The following is a 24,637-nucleotide window of genomic DNA, read 5'->3' as shown; positions in this document are numbered from 1 at the left end:
GGGGGGGACCTACCTCCACTCTGCTTTACTCTGCGCTGGTTGATGTAAATGTTTCTTTTATCATGCGGACTAACTTGGGCGTCGCCAACGTGGCCTCCGACATAAAGAGTGACAATCGGTTCAGGTGAACTAGGTTAGTCCAAGAGGCTGGAGCTAGGGATGAATTTAGTGCACGCTAACTATGGGATGTTGTGATGCTGCTCTCCGTGTTTCAGAGTTGCTCATGTCTTTGTTATGACTATGCATTCTTTTTTATTTACACATTTACAAATGGTTGAAGGTGACGGGAGCTTTGGGCATTCAATGGGTAAACTGTCTTCACTTGTCATGTTTATTTGAATAATAAACCGGTTAATTCCCTAACTATCTGGCTTTTCTTATCTTTTTTAGATAGATAGATAGATAGAGATATATATATAGATATCTAGATATCTATATATATATATATAGATATCTATATCTATATATATATCTAGATATCTATATATATATATATATATAGATATCTATATCTATATATATATAGATATAGATATCTGTATATATCTATATATATAGATATCTATATATATCTATATATATAGATATATCTATATAGATATCTATAGATATCTATATATATATATATATAGATAGATAGATAGATAGATAGATAGATAGATAGAGCGAGAGGCACAGAGAGAGACACAGACACAGACAGTCCTTAATAAATATATTTATTACACGGCTCTAACCCTAAACGAAGTTATTTTTTCGTTTTGGCAAGTAGTTGTGTAATAAGCGGGATAGAACGTCGCCGGGCAATATCGCCGACGCGAAGGTTCGCACTGTCGGGCCTTATTTTCCGGATAATGTTCAGGTCATCATGTTCTATACATTATCCCTTAAATATATTCACGCTTCCACATGACGCTATGTGTGAGGCTATCCAAAGCGAAGCAGACCGGCCGCGTGTGATCAGACCGACCGCGTGTGATCAGACCGGCCGCCTGTGATCAGACCGGCCGCCTGTGATCAGACCGGCCGCCTGTGATCAGCCTGGTTCACGTCAGTCGTTCGGGCGTGTCCTTGGCCGCCATCACGTCGCCGCAGGACCGCACGTTTTACCTGCTGCGTGTCTCACCTGCTATGAGTTCTAGCGTCACTCTGAACCAGCGTCCTGCAGGTAAAACACTCGGTACTACTTTCTATATCTTGCTATAGCATATAGGCAGACATATCGAATCTTTCAATTTCAATTGTATTAATTATAATGATCAAATACATGCCAATTTAAATACCTGTTGTTACCTTTGTTATGAGGAAACGTATAGATGTTAATGAACAGGGAGGAAAGAGCTCGAGGTAAACACCTGTCAATCATCTTTGTGGTTGACTGACAGGCTCACGTTTCTGTACTAGGCCTAGCTATTTTTGTTGTAGAGCATGCTATTCAATCAAGACAACCACTCATTTAATTCATTGGTGTCTTGCATTATTGTCTATTATCATTCACAAATGTATGTTATTATTATTTATTTTTTTAGGTCTGAAGATGGAGGACATTCAAACCAAACTCGACAATTACCGAACGGCTCCGTTTGACGCCAGATTCCCCAATCAGAACCAGACCAAGAACTGCTGGTCTAACTACCTGGGTAAGCCTCAAATCATCAAATAAATGCTCCTAAAAAGAACACAAATTAATGCATGCTATTTTTTTTTATAATTCGCTAAGCTCAATACATGAATATGAGTACATCTTTTAAGTATGCCTTTTTAATAGTGCTCATCAAAGTGAAGCTTGCTGTCTAAAGGTACCTTCCTCGCGGCTCTTGTTGTTTTACATTCAGACTTCCACCGCTGCCAGAAGTCTCTGACGGCCAAAGGAGTGGACGTGACTCCGTGTGACTGGTACAGGAGGGTGTACAAGTCCCTCTGCCCCATGTCCTGGGTAACCATTAACCACACACACACACACACACACACACACACACACACACACACACACACACACACACACACACACACACACACACACACACACACACACACACACACACACACACTGATGAGTGGACTGTGACCATCAGATTCAGATTTTATTTCGGTAGCATGTTCATGTGTGAGTAAATATCTTTTAAATCACTCACCATGCGTGATCATTGGGGTAGAACACAAACCAGCGATTGTTTTGAAGTTCATAGTCCACATTTTAGTCGTGGATTTGAAACCCTTCAGAATGGTTAAAGGACCAGAGGAAGTTCGTAGCCAATTGCGTCTCATGCCGTTCGTAGCCAATTGCGTCTCTGCCGTTCGTAGCCAATAGCGTCTTTACCTCCTCAGGTCCAGAAGTGGGAGGATCAGCGAGCGGACGGAACCTTCCCAGGAAAGATATGAGCTGAGGGTGGAGAACACTGTCAGCCCTCCACCACCTGCTGCTGTTAACATGGGAGCCAGCAGACATTATTCAACGGAACAAAGTCTGATTAAAACGCTTCAATTATTGAATATCATGGAGCTGTTCTTCCTTGTTTTTCCCGTATTGAATATAATTAAAAAGAATAAATCATGTTGTGTAGTTTTTAATATAAATATATATGAATATCTTTCCGCAACCCACTTTCTCAAGACTACAATGCATGAACTCATAGCGGCGGGGTTAGGGTTAGGGTCGGCCTTACCTTAACCCTAGCCCCCTAGGGTTAGGGTCGACCTTACCTTAACCCTTACCTTAACCCTAGCCCTAACCTGTTCGTGCTGAGCTCTCAGTCCACAACAAACTCAGAAACGTTGTTCCCCATTTTTTATTAACACTTAAATAATCCTACAACCAATGTACACACGAATGAACAAGCTAAAAAAATAAGATGTTGACGCGAAAAAAAACTACGAAGAGAGAAGATAACATATTGAGATGAAATACATAAAACTGCATTTTATTGATGTGTGAATGAACTTCCTCCTGTCAAATGTTTCACATGTTTTAGTTACCTCAGTCAGTACCACACGAAAACAAAGAAACAACTATTACAAGTAGTGGAACTACAAGTAGAACTTTTTCCCCATTTGTAATCTATTTTCCCTTTGAGGTATCTTAATAGTGCATATTAAAAATATCAAATGTATCCGTCAGCTAGACCAAACCATGACTGGCAATTTATATTCATTCAACATCATATAATTCTGCAAAAATCTTTCTCTTTAACGGAAAACAATGAATCCATAAAGGTCACTTTGAGAGAATAAGGGTATAGACTGATACGGTGGTTAGTGAGTCTATTGTGCTCCCCTTGTGAGGTGACAGACTGACGGCTGCATAGCAATACGACGGGCGGAGTCAGCAGGAGGGTGTGCTCGTTGCCATGGTGATGGACTTCAGGTGCACCGTTGGTGAAGAGAACGTGTGTGTGTGCATGTGCGTGTGTGTGTGTGTGTGTATAAACACCAACCAATCATGTGGGGAGGGTGCAGCCAACAGCATGAGTCACATGACCTGGTGATGAGCAGGAAGTAGAGCAGGGCCACTTTGCCCCAGTGGTTACCCTGGCGTGGGCGGGGCCCCTGATTGGCTGCTGGTCAGTACCTCCTCTTAGGAAAGGGGGAGGGGCCAGGGGCTCGGATTGGCTGCTGGTCAGTACCTCCTCTTAGGAGAGGGGGAGGGGCCATGGGCTCTGATTGGCTGCTGGTCAGTACCTCCTCTTAGGAAAGGGGGAGGGGCTCTGATTGGCTGCTGGTCAGTACCTCCTCTTAGGAGAGGGGGAGGGGCCATGGGCTCTGATTGGCTGCTGGTCAGTACCTCCTCTTAGGAAAAGGGGAGGGGCAAGGGGTCCGATTGGCTTCTGGTCAGTTCCTCCTCTTAGGAGAGGGGGAGGGGCTCTTATTGGCTGCTGGTCAGTACCTCCTCTTAGGAAAGGGGGAGGGGCCAGGGCTCTGATTGGCTGCTGTCAGTACCTCCTCTTAGGGGAGGGGGAGGGGCCAGGGCTCTGATTGGCTGCTGTCAGAACCTCCTCTTCCCCCCTGCGTCCGTCATGCAGGTCTTCGGCCTCAGGGCTGAGCGGGCGCAAAGAAACCAAAGGTTGGTGAGTTTAGTTAAGGGTTAAGGGTTAAGAGGAACGTGTTCGATGGCTTCAGCCATGACTCAGACTCACCCGGGTCTGCAGTCGCTTTCTTCTTGTTGTGATAAACAATCTGATTCTCATTGGTCAGCTTCACATCCTGGTCCTCCACGAAGTTACTGCAGGGCAAAACATAAGGGTGAGAGAGAGAGAGAGAGAGAGAGAGAGAGAGAGAGAGAGAGAGAGAGAGAGAGAGAGAGAGAGAGAGAGAGAGAGAGAGAGAGAGAGAGAGAGAGAGAGAGAGAGAGAGACGGAGAGGGAGACAGAGAGAGAGAGAGAGAGAGGGAGACGGAGAGGGAGACAGAGACAGAGAGGGAGACGGAGAGGGAGACGGAGATGGGGCGGGGGGATGAGGGGGAGGGGGCTCCAGGTCCTACAGGAGGTATTTGGTGAAGTGACTACAGTCCACCACTAGGGGGAGCCGATGGGGGGGTTGGAGGTCTGAGCTGATACTCACTGAGGGGGGGTCCTGCTGCCACGGGGGCTGGGGGGACAAGAGCACAGCTCAGACCACCAGGAGGAACCGCTGGCCCTAGCCCTACCCCCCGACCCCTAACCCTACCCCCCCCCTGACCCCTAACCCTACCCCCCCCCCACCCCCCCCGACCCTAACCCTACCCCCCCTCCTGACCCCTAACCCTACCCCCCCCTGACCCCTAACCCCTAACCCTACCCCCCCCCCCCCCGGAGGCTCCTGACTCCAGGGGGTCTCGTCCGCTTTGGACTTGTGTGTTGAAGGGACAAGTCGGCCGTCCCTGGTGTGATGCACCATACCAGGGGGGGGTCCCACAAAGGGGGGGGGTCCCACTAAGGGGGGGGTCCCACTAAGGGGGGGGTCCCAGTGGTACCTGATGACGGTGTTCCTCTCGCGGTGGGTGATGCCGGCGTCGTCGGTGAACAGGATGGAGTGGTAGGGCACCACGGGGTCGCAGGTGGGCAGGATGCCGCGGGACACGGGCCCCACGCTGGGCAGGACGCCGTTGTAGACCAGCAGGTCGTCCACCAGCAGCTGGACGCACAAGAACAAGAACCTCCGTCGCTCGGTGTTCTCCAAGAGCAGAACAACCTTTTGGATTCAGGGCCTCACCCCAAACTCCTTGACCCCTCGCGCCGGCGTCTTGGAGTAGTTCCACAGCTTGATCATGGACACGGTGACGGGGCGGTCGAAGATCACGTACACCCGGTTCACCTGCCACACGACACGGGCCGGCTCAGGGGGTAGGACGATGCACGTGGGATCTTACATTGAGACAGAAGACCACCATAACACATGAGCCCCCCCCCACCCACCAGGCCGGGCAGCACGGGGGCGAGCCAGGTGTGGTGTCCGTCCAGGTTGCTGTTGTCTCCGTCCACCAGTCTGTCGGGGGTCCTGACGTCTCCGCTCACACCCTGCAGCACGTTGACGCTGTCTGGGAACGCAGCGATGTCTGGGGGGGCTGAGGAAGACTGCTGGCCCTGAGGAGCCTGACCCTAACCCTGACCCTGACCCTGACCCTAAACCTGACCCTGACCCTAAACCTGACCCTAACCCTGACCCTAAACCTGACCATAACCCATGGGGCTCATTGTATTGTTCTCCTAATACCCTGAACTATTTACCAAAAAATAATGTGCATCAAAGCGCCCAAATTTTACAAAAGTAAATAAAGACTCTGAATTGAATAATTGCCGATCAGTGGTAACCTTTGGATACTGTTGTCAGTGAGGCTGATCTTCTGGTGGTTCTGGTCGTAGAACTCCAGGCCGTTCAGGCCCGTGTAGTAAGGGTCGCCCCAGGTGCTCAGCAGCTGCAGCTGGAAGATGACTGCGGGGTCAGAGGTGAAGGAAACAAACCCTCACACATGTCCTTCAATAAACACACGGAGGACACACAGCGATTCAACTGGACCCCATGTTTCTAATCCCTTGAGTCCCAGCATGATGGTACAAAGGATACAGCCGCAAGGCATGATGGGAGCCTCGTAGTCCCTGCTGGCCAGCTCCGGTGTGGGCCCGCCTCTTCTGAAGGGATCAACAGGACACGCATCAGAGCCAGGAACGGGCTGTGGACGCCCAGCCCTAAGGGTCCTGGGGTCGAGACCCGTGTCAACAGTTATGTCAACAGACGGTGTAGCTAAGACATGGACGACCCCGTATCCTACAGTGTGGGGGTAGGACCCCGTATCCTACAGTGTGGGGTAGGACCCCCGTATCCTACAGTGTGGGGTAGGACCCCGTATCCTACAGTGTGGGGGACGACCCCGTATCCTACAGTGTGGGGTAGGACCCCGTATCCTACAGTGTGGGGTAGGACCCCGTATCCTACAGTGTGGGGTACGACCCCGTATCCTACAGTGTGGGGTAGGACCCCGTACCCTACAGTGTGGGGTAGGACCCCGTATCCTACAGTGTGGGGTAGGACCCCGTATCCTACAGTGTGGGGTAGGACCCCGTATCCTACAGTGTGGGGTAGGACCCCGTACCCTACAGTGTGGGGTACGACCCCGTATCCTACAGTGTGGGGTAGGACCCCGTATCCTACAGTGTGGGGTACGACCCCGTGTCCGTCAGTGTGGGGTTCGACCCCGTATCCTGCAGTGTGGGGTAGCGTGAGGGGTTGGATGTGGTGTGAGGGGGTGTGAGGGGTGTGGAGGGTGTGAGGGGTGTGAGGGGGTCTGAGGGGGTGTGAGGGGGTGAGGGGTGTGAGGGTGTGTGATGTGGTGTGAGGGGTGTGAGGGGGTGAGGGGTGTGATGTGGTGTGAGGGGTGTGAGGGGGTGTGAGGGGTGTGAGGGGGTGTGAGGGGGTGTGAGGGGGTGAGGGGTGTGAGGGGGTGTGAGGGGGGTGAGGGGGTGTGAGGGGGTGTGAGGGGGTGTGAGGGGGGTGAGGGGTGTGATGTGGTGTGAGGGGTGTGGAGGGTGTGAGGGGGTGAGGGGTGTGATGTGGTGTGAGGGGTGTGAGGGGGTGTGAGGGTGTGAGGGGGTGTGAGGGGGTGAGGGGTGTGAGGGGGTGTGGGGTGTGATGTGGTGTGAGGGGTGTGGAGGGTGTGAGGGGGTGAGGGGTGTGATGTGGTGTGAGGGGTGTGGAGGGTGTGAGGGTGTGAGGGGGTGTGAGGGGGTGAGGGGTGTGATGTGGTGTGAGGGGTGTGGAGGGTGTGAGGGGGTGAGGGGTGTGATGTGGTGTGAGGGGGTGTGAGGGGGTGAGGGGTGTGAGGGGGTGTGAGGGGGTGTGAGGGTGTGAGGGGGTGTGAGGGGGTGAGGGGTGTGATGTGGTGTGAGGGGTGTGGAGGGTGTGAGGGGGTGTGAGAGGGGTGTGATGTGGTGCGAGGGGGTGTGAGGGGGTGTGGAGGGTGTGGAGGGTGTGAGGGGGTGTGAGGGGGTGTGAGGGGTGTGGAGGGTGTGAGGGTGTGAGGGGGTGTGAGAGGGGTGTGATGTGGTGCGAGGGGGTGTGAGGGGGTGTGAGGGGGTGTGGAGGGTGTGGAGGGTGTGAGGGCCGCGGGCCCTGCTCTGCCTACTGGTAGTGAGGCTCCCTGGGGTTCTGCAGCACGTCGATGAAGAGCATCTCCTGGGCGAAGTCGAAGTGGCAGTGGCCCAGGCCCTTACGGATCAGGAAGCCGTCGGCGGGGGAGATGGCCACGTCGTCCAGAAACATGCGGATCACCTTCACCTGCCGCCAGCAGCAGACAAACACGTTATTAACAGTCAGGAAACCAAAGAAACCATTTACTAAGAACTAAGGATACTGGTGGGCTCATTTTGATAATTGTTGCATCACAAAGAGATGAGATTTTTTTCATTATTTTCAATATTACCCTCATTATTCACCTATTCCACAAAGAAGAAAAGCCAAAACCAGTGCAAACACAAGTTCAGTCAAACTCCCTCCTCCACAGATTAAACAAATCCTAAAGTTGACCGGCTCCACATCAATAATCCAATATTAATGTCTATAAAGAACGTGTTTTTATCACAGAAGAGCCTGCCATTGGCTGAAACTCAGCCGACCTCCTGTCATGATCCGGTCAGACCCGGTCTGATCCGGTCTACCTGCTCTGATCCGGTTAGACCCGGGTAGACCTGTCAGACCCGTCAGACCCGTCGGACCCCTCGGATCGGGTCTCCAGTCAGACCGGGTAGACCAGTCGGACCCTGAGACCAGACCCAGCTCAGCCCGCGGTACGAGTCCTCTGGGTCAGGGTCAGGGTCAGGGTCTGGGTCGGGGTCAGGGTTAGGGTTAGGGCTCACCCCGCGGTACGAGTCCTCTGGGGACTTGTTGTAGTTCCAGACCCGCAGTCCGGCGATGGGCTGCGGCCGCGGGAAGGAGACAGTGAGCGTGGGGGGGGGCGCCCCGCTGGAGAAGGGGACCAGCCACATGTGGTGGTCCTCCGTGGTGAGGTTATGACCATCCACAAGCCTGACACGCACACACACACACACACACACACACACACACACACCACAGAAGGAGGGAGGAGAGAAAGAGGGAGACAGTTACATAGAGACAGCTAGATTTAGGCTCAGTCTACGCCTCTCTGTCAGAGGGTCGTCCTGGTAGCCGTTTTGTTGACGGGTAAGGGGTGAGGGGCGGGGCCAACAGCCCCTTGAAGTTAAGATTTTCGATGGGCACCCTTGCAACGCTCCAGTTGTGACTTGCTCCCAAAATTCCTTCCGGTAGAGCCCATGGGACCTATGAGATCGAAAAATATGAATGGGTTACAATGGAGAGAAAGTAATTATCTTCTGGTACCAGTCTTTATATGCCCCAGATTACACACACTGCATGTTGTTTGTGGATTTAAATAATAATTTTTCATGCAAAGAAAACTAAAAAAATTCACGAAGAAGTTTGATTAGATTGTGCGAGGCCGCTTTCTGAACTAGAGATCTTCGTTGCTCTCGACGCGAATGATATACGTCACCACCCTTACTTTGAACTCCGGTACAGACATGGCGATCTCTGCTCCACTTCACCGCTTTTTCCCAAGGGGAGGATAAAAGCATCGAAAGAGATGAAAACCATTATGAGTCGGGGCATGTGGAGAGTTTCAGTTATGCCGATGGGGAGATTGTCGATCTTGTCCACGCCAGTCGCAGAGAGCGTGACGTCACATACGAGACGTGTAGTCTTTCTCATTGTGTTTTCTCTACAGCCTTTAACTGAACAATTGCACAATAAACGGTCAAACTCTTGACATGAAAAATAATAATTTAAATCCACAAACAACATATGTGTAATCCGGGGCAGATAAAGACTGGGACCAGAACATAATTAATTTCTCTCCATTGAAACAAATTCATATTATTCGATCTCATAGGTCCCATGGGCTCTACCGGAAGGGGCGTGACTTTGTCACTCTATAGTACTATGTTACAGTGTCATGTTACTGTGTCATGTTACTGCGTCATGGTACTATGTGTACTACTCGGTACCTTGCACCAGATAGACAAGGTCATGCGGAACCTGGCTTCTCCAATGTTGATTGTGTACACTATCAGACCACTAAAGGACCCAGTGTACACTATCAGACCACTAAAGGACCCAGTGTACCCTATCAGACCACTAAAGGACCAAGTGTACCCTATCAGACTACTAAAGGACTCAGTGTACCCTATCAGACCACTAAAGGACCCAGTGTACACTATCAGACCACTAAAGGACCCAGTGTACCCTATCAGACCACTAAAGGACCCAGTGTACCCTATCAGACCACTAAAGGACCCAGTGGACCCTATCAGACCACTAAAGGACCCAATGTACCCTATCAGACCACTAAAGGACCCAGTGGACCCTATCAGACCACTAAAGGACCCAGTGGACCCTATCAGACCACTAAAGGACCCAGTGGACCCTATCAGACCACTAAAGGACCCAGTGTAACCCTAACCTAATGAGGGCCGAGGCCTCGGGTCTTACTTGTCCAGCGTGCGGGCGTCCAGGCCGTACCCGGGCAGCTGGTTGAGGTCGGGAGGGCGAGGCGGTCACCATGCTGAGGTCCAGCGGCAGACTGCCCCCGTCCCGGCCCACCACCTCCAGCCCGGTCAGGCCCAGGTAGTGGGGGTCCCCCCAGGTCTGCACCAGCTCCAGCCTGAGGCCTGGGGGGGCAGAGCACTCAGCGGGGGGGTGTAGAATGGCGAGGTCCACACAGATCAACACTGATTGGCTAGAGCTAATACAGTTAGCTCTAGACCAAGTTCACATTTTATTATTATGACCTGTCCCTCAAAATACAAATACAGTAGAAGAAGAGGATAGATACAACTAGTATTAGTCCTATAAACTATGAAACCATAATAAACGTATCAACAGGTGGTGGCGCAGCACTCACATCTCTACTACATCTCTACTACATCTATACTCGCATCTCTAGGGGGGAGGTGGTGCTCACATCTAGAGAGGGGAGGTGGTAATCACATCTAGAGAGGGGAGGTGGTACTCACATCTCTAGAGGGGAGGTGGTACTCACATCTCTAGAGGGGAGGTGGTACTCACATCTCTAGAGGGGAGGTGGTACTCATATCTCTAGAGGGGAGGTGGTACTCACATCTCTAGAGGGGAGGTGATACTCATATCTCTAAAGGGGAGGTGGTACTCACATCTCTAGGGGGGAGGTGATACTCATATCTAGAGAGGGGAGGTGGTACTCACATCTCTAGGGGGGAGGTGGTACTCACATCTCTAGAGGGGAGGTGGTACTCACATCTCTAGAGGGGAGGTGGTACTCACATCTCTAGAGGGGAGGTGATACTCATATCTCTAGAGGGGAGGTGGTACTCACATCTCTAGAGGGGAGGTGATAATCATATCTCTAGAGGGGAGGTGGTACTCACATCTCTAGAGGGGAGGTGGTGCTTCAATAGAGGGGAGGTGGTACTCACATCTCTAGAGGGGAGGTGGTGCTTCAATAGAGGGGAGGTGGTGCTTCAATAGAGGGGAGGTGGTACTCACATCTCTAGAGGGGAGGTGGTACTCACATCTCTAGAGGGGAGGTGATACTCATATCTCTAGAGGGGAGGTGGTACTCACATCTCTAGAGGGGAGGTGATACTCATATCTCTAGAGGGGAGGTGGTACTCACATCTCTAGGGGGGAGGTGTTGCTTCAATAGAGGGGAGGTGGTACTGACATCTCTAGAGGGGAGGTGATACTCATATCTCTAGAGGGGAGGTGGTACTCACATCTCTAGATGGGAGGTGGTACTCACATCTCTAGGGGGGAGATGGTGCTTCTCTAGAGGGGAGGTGTGGTACTCACTCTTGCCGGTATACACCCCAGGATTGAGCTCCATGCTCTGGGCGGGCTGCTGGTGCCAGGCCGTGCCAGGGCCCAGAGTCGGCTCCAGCTGGAGGATGTGGAGACAGGTTCAGGGTAATATGTCTACATATGAAACTACCAGGATCTGGTATAGGCGTATATTTTGGCCTCTTCATCGATTCTTGATATACCACAATTTACCGTTACAATGAGAACTTTTATAATGAAATGATATACAGTACATCACACCACATCGCATTAGGTTATTTATACTTTGCCCTTACTCATTCAAACTGGAATACGAATAGATATCCATAAGCACATTACTCTCAACGTACACTTCTAATAATACGAGGCCGTTCCCTTAAGATACCAGCGTTCCCCTCCCTGGGACAGAGACCCTCTGTCAAATACACTCAGGAACACAAACGCTTTTACTGTGAAGGCAAGCTGGGTCAAATACACTCAGGAACACAAACGCTTTTACTGTGAAGGCAAGCTGGGTCAAATACACTCAGGAACACAAGCGCTTTTACTTTGAAGGCAAGCTGGGTCAAATACACTCAGGAACACAAACGCTTTGAGCTCTAGGGGGCTGACCTCCAGGTCCTCCTCCCTGAAGCCGGCCTGGGTGAAGGGTCTCTCCTCCCCCTCGCCGTCCGCCGTGCGGGGGCGCTGCAGCTCCTCCTCGGGGGCCAGGCCGTCCGGACCCCCCCCCTCGCTGGGGAAGGTCTCGTCGAAGCGCGACATGGCCTCCAAGATGTCATCGTCCGTGGTGAACAGGATGGTGTCCCCAAACTGGTCCAGACCTGGACCAGAGACCATTAAGGACTACATCAGAGGAACACCTGGACCACACCTGGGCCAGAGACCAGTAAGGACCACATCAGAGGAACACCTGGACCAGAGACCAGTAAGGACCACATCAGAGGAACACCTGGACCAGAGACCAGTAAGGACCACATCAGAGGAACACCTGGACCAGAGGCCAGTAAGGACTACATCAGAGGAACACCTGGACCAGAGACCAGTAAGGACCACATCAGAGGAACACCTGGACCAGAGACCAGTAAGGACTACATCAGAGGAACACCTGGGACACATGGACCAGAGACCAGTAAGGACCACATCAGAGGAACACCTGGACCAGAGACCAGTAAGGACCACATCAGAGGAACACCTGGACCAGAGACCAGTAAGGACTACATCAGAGGAACACCTGGACCAGAGACCAGTAAGGACTACATCAGAGGAACAGCTGGACCAGAGACCAGTAAGGACTACATCAGAGGAACACCTGGACCAGAGACCAGTAAGGACTACATCAGAGGAACACCTGGACCAGAGACCAGTAAGGACTACATCAGAGGAACACCTGGACCAGAGACCAGTAAGGACCACATCAGAGGAACACCTGGACCAGAGACCAGTAAGGACTACATCAGAGGAACACCTGGACCAGAGACCAGTAAGGACTACATCAGAGGAACAGCTGGACCAGAGACCAGTAAGGACTACATCAGAGGAACACCTGGACCAGAGACCAGTAAGGACTACATCAGAGGAACACCTGGACCAGAGACCAGTAAGGACTACATCAGAGGAACACCTGGTCCACACCTGGACCAGAGACCAGTAAGGACCACATCAGAGGAACACCTGGTCCACACCTGGACCATAGACCAGTAAGGACCACATCAGAGGAACACCTGGACCAGAGACCAGTAAGGACTACATCAGAGGAACACCTGGACCAGAGACCAGTAAGGACCACATCAGAGGAACACCTGGACCAGAGACCAGTAAGGACTACATCAGAGGAACACCTGGACCAGAGACCAGTAAGGACCACATCAGAGGAACACCTGGACCAGAGACCAGTAAGGACTACATCAGAGGAACACCTGGTCCACACCTGGACCAGAGACCAGTTCTCTTTAAACAGGGGGTTCACTATAAACAGGGGTTTCACTAGCTCTTTAAACAGGGGGTTCACTATATACAGGGGGTTCACTATAAACAGGGGGTTCACTTTAAACAGGGGGTTCACTTTAAACAGGGGGTTCACTATAAACAGGGGGTTCACCTCCAGACAGCGTCCCCGACGCCTTAGCGATCTCCCCCCGGAAGATGCAGCTACCGTCCAGCACCATCTCCACCTCCTTCACCCCGCGGAACGAGTGGATGCGGGACTTGTTGTAGTTCCACACGCGGACCATGGCCAGGCGGCAGGCCGCCCCCAGGTCCAGGTAGAGGACGTGGCTGCGGCCGGGGGTGTAGGGGGCCAGCCACAGGTGCATGTCGTCCTGGGTGCGGTTCACCCCGTCCAGCAGGTTGCTCACCACGCGGGGGTCCCTGCCGTAGGCCGGCAGGACGTTGATGTCCGGCGGGTCGGCCCTGATGAGGGCGGGGCTTCAGGGGCTCGCCGCTGGAGCTGAACACCTCCAGGCCGTTGAGGCCCACGTAGTGGCGGTCCCCCCAGGTGGACAGGATGTGGACCACCAGCCAGCGGCCCCGCGGCAGCACCGGGATCTCGAAGTCCTCCTCCCGCTCCGCCAGAGCTTCGTCCTCGCCGTCCTCACACGGCGGGGGGGGGGCGCCCCCCGGGGAGGGGCCGGCGGTGGCCGGGGGGGCGAGGGGGTCCCCGGGGACGGGGGTCCGGAGCGGGGCCCGGCCCTGCCGCCGAAGGAACTCGTCGAAGATGTCCCCCTCCAGGCCCATGTTGGAGATGCGCCCGCGCTGGCACTGGTTGAAGCGCAGAAGGGAATCCCAGGACTCCCGCAGGGTGTGGTCCTGCTGGCGGCCCGCCTGGGGGGCCCGCTGCCTCCGGGGGGCCACCAGGGAGAGGGGCTCGTCTAGAACCCCCACACACACACACACACACACACACACACACACACACACACACACACACACACCTCTGGTAGCTGAATTAGAGAACCCTAACCATAACTAGAGAACCCTAACCCTAACTAAAGAACCCTGACCCTAACTAGAGAACCCTAACCCTAACTAGATAACCCTGACCCTAACTAGAGAACCCTGACCCTAACTAGAGAACCCTAACCCTAACTAGAGAACCCTAACCCTAACTAGAGAACCCTAGCCCTAACTAGAGAACCCTGACCCTAACTAGAGAACCCTAACCCTAACTAGAGAACCCTGACCCTAACTAGAGAACCCTAACCCTAACTAGAGAACCCTAACTAGAGAACCCTAGCCCTAACTAGAGAACCCTGACCCTAACTAGAGAACCCTAGCCCTAACTAGAGAACCCTGACCCTAACTAGAGAACCCTGACCCTAACTAGAGAACCCTAGCCCTAACTAGAGAACCCTAACCCTTACTAGAGAACCCTAACCCTAACTAGAGAACCCTGCCCCTAACTAGAGAACCCTGACCCTAACTAGAGAACCCTGCCCCTAACTAGAGAACCCTAACCCTAACTAGAGAACCCTAGCCCTAACTAGAGAACCCTAACCCTTACTAGAGAACCCTAACCCTAACTAGAGAACCCTGCCCCTAACTAGAGAACCCTGACCCTAACTAGAGAACCCTGACCCTAACTAGAGAACCCTAACCCTAACTAGGGCTTTGACTTTTGGCCAAAAATCATATTCGAAGTTCGTTTGTTTATTAATATTAGTATTCGAATATATTCGAATATCTATTAATAATATTTTGACCATTAAATGGCTTCAGTAATACCTGGGCTGAATCCGAATACTTAGTACATACTATTTATGTTCAGTGTCTACTACTTGATGCTCAGCTATGCGTAGAACGCCTAGAACGGTCTACAGCTATGCGTAGAACGCCTCTGAACTCTTCCGAACACCGCCGTAACTCCACCGGATGTTTGGAGATGACGTGTCTCCCCTCGGATGCCGGCAAAATTACCTTGATAAGTTACCTGTTTTCCGTCTTGTCATCGTTGCTATTAAATTAAAAATGTCTCTTTTTACTTAATTACTTACTTTACTTTTTTACTCTTTTTAATGTCTCTTTTTTTCGCCGCTTTCTATGACGTCTTTCTAAGCCGCTGTTGGTAGTGTCGGGTCAGCCCTCTCTTCTTCGTTCGTTACCAGACTCGTAGTCTGGTAACGTAGTGACCTACCGTTGTATACTGTGGCGGTAGTACGCATTCGGAAACGTTTTCCGTACTACACAATGCACACTGAGCATTCGGACGAGCTATATTTGTGGCGTACTACAAAATGCATACTATAAGTATGAGTATTCGGATTCAGCCCTGGATTGGGCTTTGCGAGGTTTGTTTACAGGCGTTGCTGTGGTTACCGGTCTTGCGTGTTCCAACGGTTTATTATGTTTCTAATAAATCGCTGTCTAATCAATACTTCATTCACTGCCTCTTCCGTGGTCATTAGAATATTATGAATAGACTGCATGGGTTCTCCGACGTCTCTCCCTCTTGGCCTGCCCATAACAGGTTCGAATATTAAGGGCTGCCTAATATTCGTTCGAATTTTGATTTTTTTTCTTGATATTCGAATTATATTCGAATCACGAAGTTCGAAGTCAAAGCCCTAACCCTAACTAGAGAACCCTGCCCCTAACTAGAGAACCCTAACCCTAACTAGAGAACCCTGACCCTAACTAGAGAACCCTAACCCTAACTAGAGAACCCTGCCCCTAACTAGAGAACCCTGACCCTAACTAGAGAACCCTGACCCTAACTAGAGAACCCACTCAGAGGAGCGCCGGGGGGGGGGGGGTACCTGCATCGCCTCCCTGTTGCTCCTCCGTCTGCCGGGTGGGGGCGGGGCTAGCGCCACGGGCCGAGCTCCGCCTCCCGCTGACGGGGCCGGTCGGCCCTGCGCCCCCCCTCCCCCAACAGGTCCCCACCCGGGGGGGTCCAGACCCGTTCTCGGAGCGCCGCCCCCCCGGTCCCCCGCCCGGCACGCCCGGCCCGGGTCACAGGCCAGCTCCGGGAGCAGGGAGGGGGTGGGAGAGGGGGACGGGGAGGGGCCCGAGGGGGAGGGGCCCGAGGGGGGGGGGGCCTGATGGGGGCACCAGCCAGAGAGGCCGCTCCCTCTCCGGCGCCGCCCTGCTGGGGGGCTGCAGCCACTGGGGGCCCGCCCTGCAGGGGGGGGGGCTGGGTGGTGACTGTCGCCATGGCTACAGTGAGTGAGAGAGGCCCCTCGGACCCCGAGAGGTCCAGGGGGTCCCGGGGGTCCTTCTCTGCGGGGGAGTGGCGTGGAGGGGAGGGTACGATGGGCGGGAGAGGGGCGATCTGCGTTCCGTCCTGCGCGTCCCCCCCTCCCTCAGGGCCCCGCTGGTCGTCGTGGCGCCGGGGGCTGCCCCTTCCCAGGGGGCTGCCCCCTGGCGCCGGGCTGGTGGCGGGGGCCGGGGGGGGCATCAGGTCCACCGCGGTGCTGTAGTCCAACACCTGGTCGCCGCAGCCCTTGGCCAGCTCGCCGTCGTACGCCAGCATGCTGTTGAGGTAGAGCTTCACGTGCCTGGCGCCCACATCCAGGTTCTGCAGAGGAACACCGCCTTACTCAGACTGAAGGAACCTTCACCTGAACCTGGGGGAACCTTCACCTGAACCTGGGGGAACCGTCACCTGAACCTGGGGGAACCGTCACCTGAACCTGGGGGAACCTTCACCTGAACCTTCACCTGAACCTGGGGGAACCGTCACCTGAACCTGGGGAACCTTCACCTGAACCTTCACCTGAACCTGGGGGAACCGTCACCTGAACCTGGGGGAACCGTCACCTGAACCTGGGGGAACCTCCACCTGAACCTTCACCTGAACCTGGGGGAACCGTCACCTGAACCTGGGGGAACCTTCACCTGAACCTTCACCTGAACCTGGGGGAACCGTCACCTGAACCGGGGGGAACCTTCACCTGAACCTTCACCTGAACCTGGGGGAACCGTCACCTGAACCTGGGGGAACCTTCACCTGGACCTGGGGGAACTGTCACCTGAACCTTCGGGAAACTTCACCTGAACCTGGGGGAACCTTCACCTGAACTCAACCTGGAGCAACCTTAAGGGGAACCTACGGCCCTCAGGGGGGAACCTACGGCCCTCAGGGGGGAACCTACGGCCCTCAGGGGGGAACCTACGGCCCTCAGGGGGGAACCTACGGCCCTCTGGGGAACCTAACCTTTACCAATGCTTTTCGTTTCACATTCAGTTTACTCTAACAACAGTCCAACTGCCAACTCAGAAAAACACAAAACCTTGCAGGCTGTAAACACACACACACACACACACACACACACACACACACACACACACACACCACACACACACACACACACACACACACACACACACACACACACACACACACACACACACACACACACACACACACTCCAAAGAATGGGAGTCATTTGAAAGTGAAATCCTAGCCGAACACACCAGAAGCACCCAGCACATGCCCAGTGTAAAGATATATCGCTCAACGCAGACCGGGAAGGAGTCGAAGCTACCACGAAGCTAGGCTAACAGCAAGCTAGGCTAACGGAAATACATTCATGCCTGTTCTGAGACTCAGTTAGCCAACCGCTAATCCAAACCACAGTGGACTGATTCACACACACACACACACACACACACACACACACACACACACACACACACACACACACACACACACACACACACACACACACACACCACACACACACACACACACACACACACACACCTCACCAGCTGAAGGTCCATCCAGTGAGAGGGCAGTGGGCAGAGTGGTAGTGGGCAGAGGGCAGAGGGCCGTCCCAGGGTGCAGTGGGCGGCGAGGGGCCGGCTCTCTCTCAACGACACTAAGCCCTCTGAGGCTAATCTCTCTGTGCTCCACATTAGGCAGCCTGGGGCTTAGGGCTGCTACACACCGGCCCAACCGTTGGCCATCTGAAACGTTTGGGGAGACTCGGACGAGATGGGGAACAGATCTGTGGCGCGTGTTCAGCTGTGATGGAAGCTTTGGAACCGCGCGGACGCTGTCTGGTCCGGTTCAACACGCAACGTCTGGGAGCGTTGGCGGGGGGAGGAGTGGAGCCATCGGATGCTCTTGATGAGGGATGGCGAAAATGTTAAATATTCTTGACTGACCACCGAGCCTCATTAACCGGTTAACCGATCAGATTATAATGTGCTATTTGAAATAACAGCCATTTTGAGCCGCGCCAGCCGGCTGCTATTTGGTAACTCTGCTCATCTCTCTCCCGTTCTGCCTCCGACTCTCACACACACACACACACACACACACACACACACACACACACACACACACACACACACACACACAACACACACACACACACACACACACACACACACACACACACACACACACACACACTCTCTCTGAGTGGGAGGCAGTGGCTCTAACCGCGGCACCACCTGTTTGAATCGAACCACCAGGCATGCTCACTGCAGGTGACCGTGCGTAGAGAGCGGGCTCCAACGCCCACAATGGTCTGATGGACCTCGTTGAGACCCTGCGCGGGATTCCCCAGGGGCCAATCGGAAGAGGGCAGCGTCAGGAGCTCATTTGAAACATTGCCGCGGCTCATTTAAGAACATGACAGCTCTGAAGAGACGGCGCTTGTTTAGGACGGAGGAGACGGAAACATTTAGTGTGAGGGATAATTTTTTTCACTTCACACTAAAAGATCTTTGAATGAGATGGCTGACTGTAGTCTTATAGCGTTCAGTCTACTGTCCATAATAATAGAGGTCATATTCTCCGCCGCTCGCATGCAGGAATCATTAAGACTTGAGGAGAAATGAACCAGTGGGCTGGAGACGGGGTGTCCGTCCAACCTCCAATAAGTCGCCTCATCTGATCATCTTTAGTGTGAAGTGAAACCAACACACTCCACAGACCACACTGACCCCCAACATTAACCAACACACTCCCCAACCCACACTGACCCCCAACATTAACCAACACACTCCACAGCCCACACTGACCCCCAACATTAACCGACAAGAGACAAGATTGATGGGTTAACGTTGATACGGTAACCATCGGTCAAACGGTCATCGGTTAACATCCCTACTCTTGATTGGCTGTGTGCTGCTAGCACACTGATGCTGTTTATGCTCATTCACCTGACTGGCTAGCCAGCAAATCAGGGCGCTGGGTGGGAGGGGGGGAGCAGCGCCCTGAGACTGGATCTTACTCAAGCGCAGAACGTACACGCCACTGTGTAGTCGGCAGTAGCCTTCCCGGTGTATTTCAATGCAACTTTTCTGCGGGTCAGACGAGAGGCCACAGCGTGGTGGGGTAAGGCAGCTGGCCGGTGGTTTGAGTCTGGGCGGTGTGTAGGCCCCTTAACGTCCAGTGCCCCTCCCCCCTCTGTCCTGGGGCCCTCTCTGCTCAGTAACTGATATTAATATTGAAGTTACATTATCTCAACAGCTTGTCAACCAGATCCTCAAAGAATCCCCGAAATCATCCACAGAAAACCTTGAGTGAGTTGTGAGTACGAACGCTGAGGCTGAGGTTGTAGTTCCAGATCTTGATGCGGGAGATCCCGAAGTCCGGGGCTCGCTCGGCATTCCTGACGATGAAGTAGAGTTGGACGGGCGGGTGGAAGGGACACGCCCACATGTGGCGCTCCCTGGTGGTCTGTCGAGACCACAAACATGTTATAGCCCCCCACTACAGCCCCCCATCTGCGCGCACACACACACACACACACACACACACACCTTTTATGATGAGGCTACTGTTATTACACCCCCAGAGGGAGGAGGAGGAGGAGCAGGAGGAGGAGGAGGAGGAGCAGCAGCAGCAGCAGGAGGAGCAGCAGCAGCAGCAGGAGGAGGAGGAGCATGAGGAGGAGGAGGAGCATGAGGAGGAGGAGGAGGAGGAGCAGCAGCAGCAGGAGGAGGAGGAGGAGCAGCAGCAGCAGGAGGAGGAGGAGCATGAGGAGGAGGAGGAGGAGGAGGAGGAGGAGCATGAGGAGGAGGAGGAGGAGGAGGAGCATGAGGAGGAGGAGCAGCGGCTGACCTTGGCCTTGCCGTTGACCAGCGCCGCCAGGTTCCCGGGGGAGTGGGCGTTCCTGATGTCGAGGTCGTGCGGGGACACGTACAGCTTCTTGTTCCTGGGGCAGAAGAACTCCACCTCCGTCAGCCCCACCTGTAGGGCGTTGCCCCAGTTAGACAGGATCTCCATGGTGACGTAGATAGCAGGGGGGGGCTCGGCAGAGGCGGGCCTCCTCGGCTGTGGGGGGTAAACACACAACACTGAAACAAACCATCTCTCTCTCTCTCTCTCTCTCTCTCTCTCTCTCTCTCTCTCTCTCTCTCTCTCTCTCTCTCTCTCCTGTCTCTCTCTCCCTCTCCCTCTCTCTCACCGCTGGCCTCCTGAGCTCCAGGCCGGCCTGGGGGGCGGGGCTGAAGCAGGGCTTCTTCTCCAGGTTCTCCAGAGCTTCCAGGAGCTGCTGCTGATGCCTTGAGGACAGAGGAGACTGGAGTAGTGTGTGTGTGTGTGTGTGTGTGTGTGTGTGTGTGTGTGTGTGTGTGTGTGTGTGTGTGTGTGTGTGTGTGTGTGTGTGTGTGTGTGTGTGTGTGTGCGTGCTTACCTGGGGCCCATGAGCGTTATCCTCTGCATCGCCTTGGTAACGCCGCTGTGGTCCCGGTCCTGCGTGTGAGCGCCCAGCGATCCCTTCACCAGGGAGGGTTAGGGTAAGGGTTAACCAGCGATCCCTTCACCAGGGAGGGTTAGGGTTAGGGTTAGGGTTAACCAGCGATCCCTTCACCAGGGAGGGTTAGGGTTAGGGTTAACCAGCGATCCCTTCACCAGGGAGGCCGCTCCGCAGCCCTGAAGAGAACCAGGGTTATAGCCAGCAGCCCCGCCCACCTGGTGCAGCCCCGCCCACCTGGTGCAGCCCCGCCCACCTGGTGCAGCCCCGCCCACCTGCTCAGGGTCAGCCCCGCCCACCTGCTTAGGGTCAGCCCCGCCCACCTGCTTAGGGTCAGCCCCGCCCACCTGCTTAGGGTCGGCTCCGCCCACCTGCTTAGGGTCAGCCCCGCCCACCTGCTTAGGGTCAGCCCCGCCCACCTGCTTAGGGTCAGCTCCGCCCACCTGCTTAGGGTCAGCCCCGCCCACCTGCTTAGGGTCAGCCCCGCCCACCTGCTTAGGGTCAGCTCCGCCCACCTGCTTAGGGTCAGCTCTGCCCACCAGGTTAGGGAAAATTATTGTAAATAATAATTTACTTAATAACTAAAGTTACTGTCACTCATTATACGTATTGGTCTGTTAGACGAGCATTCGGTTGTTGGCTTGTTTGGTGAGAGAGAGCGGTTCAGAGCGGCTCAGAGAGCAGAGAGCGGTTCAGAGAGCGGTTCAGCGAGCGGTTCAGAGAGCGGTGCAGAGAGCGGTTCAGAGAGAGGCTCAGAGAGCGGTTCAGAGAGCGGTTCAGAGAGCAGAGAGCGGCTCAGAGAGCGGCTCAGAGAGCGGCTCAGAGAGCGGCTCAGAGAGCGGCTCAGAGAGCGGCTCAGAGAGCGGCTCAGAGAGCAGAGAGCGGTTCGAGAGCGGTTCAGAGAGCGGTTCAGAGAGCAGAGAGCGGTTCAGAGAGCGGCTCAGAGAGCGGCTCAGAGAGCGGCTCATAGAGCGGCTCAGAGAGCGGCTCAGAGAGCGACTCATAGAGCGGTTCAGAAAGCGGCTCAGAGAGCAGAGAGCGGCTCAGAGAGCGGCTCAGAGAGCGGCTCAGAGAGCGGCTCAGAGAGCGGCTCAGAGAGCAGGTGGTTTTGTGTGCAGCAGAGTGGCTGAGCGTTAGCCGTAGCTAGCGTTGGGTAGCTTTAGCGTTAGCATAGTGCAGTACCGTGTTGCTGTTCTCCTGCTGAATGGCCTGGAAGACGCGGCAGGCGGCGTCCTCCGGGTCGCGGCCCTCGCTGCACGACTTCCTGCCCACGTAGGAGGGGGCGCCGCGGGGGGACGCAGGCCCTGGGGACGAGGAACAGGTTAGTTAACCCTAACCCTGAGGACGAGGAACAGGTTAGTTAACCCTAACCCTGAGGACGAGGAAGGGGTTAGTTAACCCTAACCCTGAGGACGAGGAAGGGGTTAGTTAACCCTAACCCTGAGGACGAGGAAGGGGTAAGTTAACCCTGACCCTGAGGACGAGGAGCGGGTTAGTTAACCCTAACCCTGAGGACGAGGAACGGGCTAGTTAACCCTAACCCTGAGGACGAGGAACGGGTTAGTTAACCCTAACCCTGAGGACGAGGAAGGGGTAAGTTAACCCTGACCCTGAGGACGAGGAGCGGGTTAGTTAACCCTAACCCTGAGGACAAGGAACGGGCTAGTTAACCCTAACCCTGAGGACGAGGAACGGGTTAGTTAACCCTAACCCTGAGGACGAGGAACGGGTTAGTTAACCCTAACCCTGAGGACGAGGAAGGGGTAAGTTAACCCTGACCCTGAGGACGAGGAGCGGGTTAGTTAACCCTAACCCTGAGGACGAGGAACGGGCTAGTTAACCCTAACCCTGAGGACGAGGAACGGGTTAGTTAACCCTAACCCTGAGGACGAGGAAGGGGTAAGTTAACCCTGACCCTGAGGACGAGGAGCGGGTTAGTTAACCCTAACCCTGAGGACGAGGAACGGGCTAGTTATGCCTAACCCTGAGGACGAGGAACGGGTTAGTTAACCCTAACCCTGAGGACGAGGAAGGGGTAAGTTAACCCTAACCCTGAGGACGAGGAAGGGGTAAGTTAACCCTAACCCTGAGGACGAGGAAGGGGTAAGTTAACCCTGACCCTGAGGACGAGGAGCGGGTTAGTTAACCCTAACCCTGAGGACGAGGAACGGGCTAGTTAACCCTAACCCTGAGGACGAGGAACGGGTTAGTTAACCCTAACCCTGAGGACGAGGAAGGGGTAAGTTAACCCTGACCCTGAGGACGAGGAGCGGGTTAGTTAACCCTAACCCTGAGGACGAGGAACGGGCTAGTTAACCCTAACCCTGAGGACGAGGAACGGGTTAGTTAACCCTAACCCTGAGGACGAGGAACGGGTTAGTTAACCCTAACCCTGAGGACGAGGAAGGGGTAAGTTAACCCTGACCCTGAGGACGAGGAGCGGGGTTAGTTAACCCTAACCCTGAGGACGAGGAACGGGCTAGTTAACCCTAACCCTGAGGACGAGGAACGGGTTAGTTAACCCTAACCCTGAGGACGAGGAAGGGGTAAGTTAACCCTAACCCTGAGGACGAGGAAGGGGTAAGTTAACCCTAACCCTGAGGACGAGGAAGGGGTAAGTTAACCCTAACCATGAGGACGAGGAAAGGGTTAGTTTAGCCCTGTTCCAAAGAAGTTCCCCGATCAGATCACTGCAGTGAGGGCAACACGCAGGGAAAACCAAAGCAGACATCTTTGAGTTGGAAAGACTACATACTGTTGGTTGGATCATGTGCTGAGAGAGTATGTATATTATATTATATATGACATGCATACAGTATGTATATTATATTATATATGACATGCATACAGTATGTATGTTATATTATATATGACATAAATACAGTATGTATATTATATTATATATGACATACATACAGTATGTATATTATATTATATATGACATACATACAGTATGTATATTATATTATATATGACATGCATACAGTATGTATATTATATTATATATGACATGGATACAGTATGTATATTATATTATATATGACATACATACAGTTTTTATATTATATTATATATGACTTACATACAGTTTGTATATTATATTATATATGACATGCATACAGTATGTATATTATATTATATATGACATAAATACAGTATGTATATTATATTATATATGACATACATACAGTATGTATATTATATTATATATGACATAGATACAGTATGTATATTATATTATATATGACATACATACAGTATGTATATTATATTATATATGACATGCATACAGTATGTATATTATATTATATATGACATACATACAGTATGTATATTATATTATATATGACATGGATACAGTATGTATATTATATATGACATGGATACAGTATGTATATTATATTATACATGACATACATACAGTATGTATATTATATTATATATGACATGGATACAGTATGTATATTATATATGACATGGATACAGTATGTATATTATATTATACATGACATACATACAGTATGTATATTATATTATATATGACATACATACAGTATGTATATTATATTATATATGACATACATACAGTATGTATATTATATTATATATGACATACATACAGTATGTATATTATATTATATATGACATACATACAGTATGTATATTATATT

At 52.7% G+C, this 24,637-nt stretch overlaps 2 protein-coding genes across 3 annotated transcripts in view; one reads left to right on the top strand and one right to left on the bottom strand.

Annotated features, from left to right (window-relative positions):
* Positions 1 to 1,003: 1,003 nt before the first annotated feature.
* On the top strand, positions 1,004 to 2,553 carry cox6b1 (cytochrome c oxidase subunit 6B1). Of its 2 annotated transcripts, none has more exons than XM_030339813.1 (4): positions 1,004 to 1,165; positions 1,527 to 1,637; positions 1,833 to 1,933; positions 2,326 to 2,553. In XM_030339813.1, exons 1-4 carry the CDS (start codon positions 1,129 to 1,131, stop codon positions 2,377 to 2,379), a joined length of 303 nt encoding a protein of 100 aa, XP_030195673.1. In that variant the 5' UTR covers positions 1,004 to 1,128; the 3' UTR covers positions 2,380 to 2,553. The 2 variants fall into 2 exon arrangements, with proteins under 2 accessions (XP_030195673.1, XP_030195672.1); XM_030339812.1 differs by having other exon boundaries at positions 1,071 to 1,177.
* Positions 2,554 to 2,768: 215 nt separating this feature from the next.
* Positions 2,769 to 24,637, bottom strand: part of katnip (katanin interacting protein) — a 31,214-nt gene continuing 9,345 nt past the window's right edge. The window contains 24 exon segments of the mRNA XM_030340919.1: positions 2,769 to 4,032; positions 4,131 to 4,216; positions 4,555 to 4,581; positions 4,946 to 5,106; positions 5,185 to 5,286; positions 5,388 to 5,527; positions 5,794 to 5,904; positions 6,037 to 6,101; positions 7,592 to 7,743; positions 8,322 to 8,490; positions 9,991 to 10,040; positions 10,042 to 10,169; positions 11,329 to 11,416; positions 11,929 to 12,137; positions 13,415 to 13,739; positions 13,741 to 14,183; positions 16,068 to 16,263; positions 16,363 to 16,428; positions 16,430 to 16,828; positions 19,811 to 19,948; positions 20,333 to 20,545; positions 20,679 to 20,775; positions 20,907 to 20,989; positions 22,149 to 22,270. Of these exon segments, the coding sequence (XP_030196779.1) occupies positions 3,980 to 4,032; positions 4,131 to 4,216; positions 4,555 to 4,581; positions 4,946 to 5,106; positions 5,185 to 5,286; positions 5,388 to 5,527; positions 5,794 to 5,904; positions 6,037 to 6,101; positions 7,592 to 7,743; positions 8,322 to 8,490; positions 9,991 to 10,040; positions 10,042 to 10,169; positions 11,329 to 11,416; positions 11,929 to 12,137; positions 13,415 to 13,739; positions 13,741 to 14,183; positions 16,068 to 16,263; positions 16,363 to 16,428; positions 16,430 to 16,828; positions 19,811 to 19,948; positions 20,333 to 20,545; positions 20,679 to 20,775; positions 20,907 to 20,989; positions 22,149 to 22,270 (3,623 nt within the window). The 3' untranslated portion in view covers positions 2,769 to 3,979.

This window comes from Gadus morhua, chromosome 18, assembly GCF_902167405.1.
Source record: "Gadus morhua chromosome 18, gadMor3.0, whole genome shotgun sequence".
Lineage (NCBI taxonomy): Eukaryota > Metazoa > Chordata > Actinopteri > Gadiformes > Gadidae > Gadus > Gadus morhua.
This window is presented reverse-complemented; position numbering and strand designations above follow the sequence as displayed.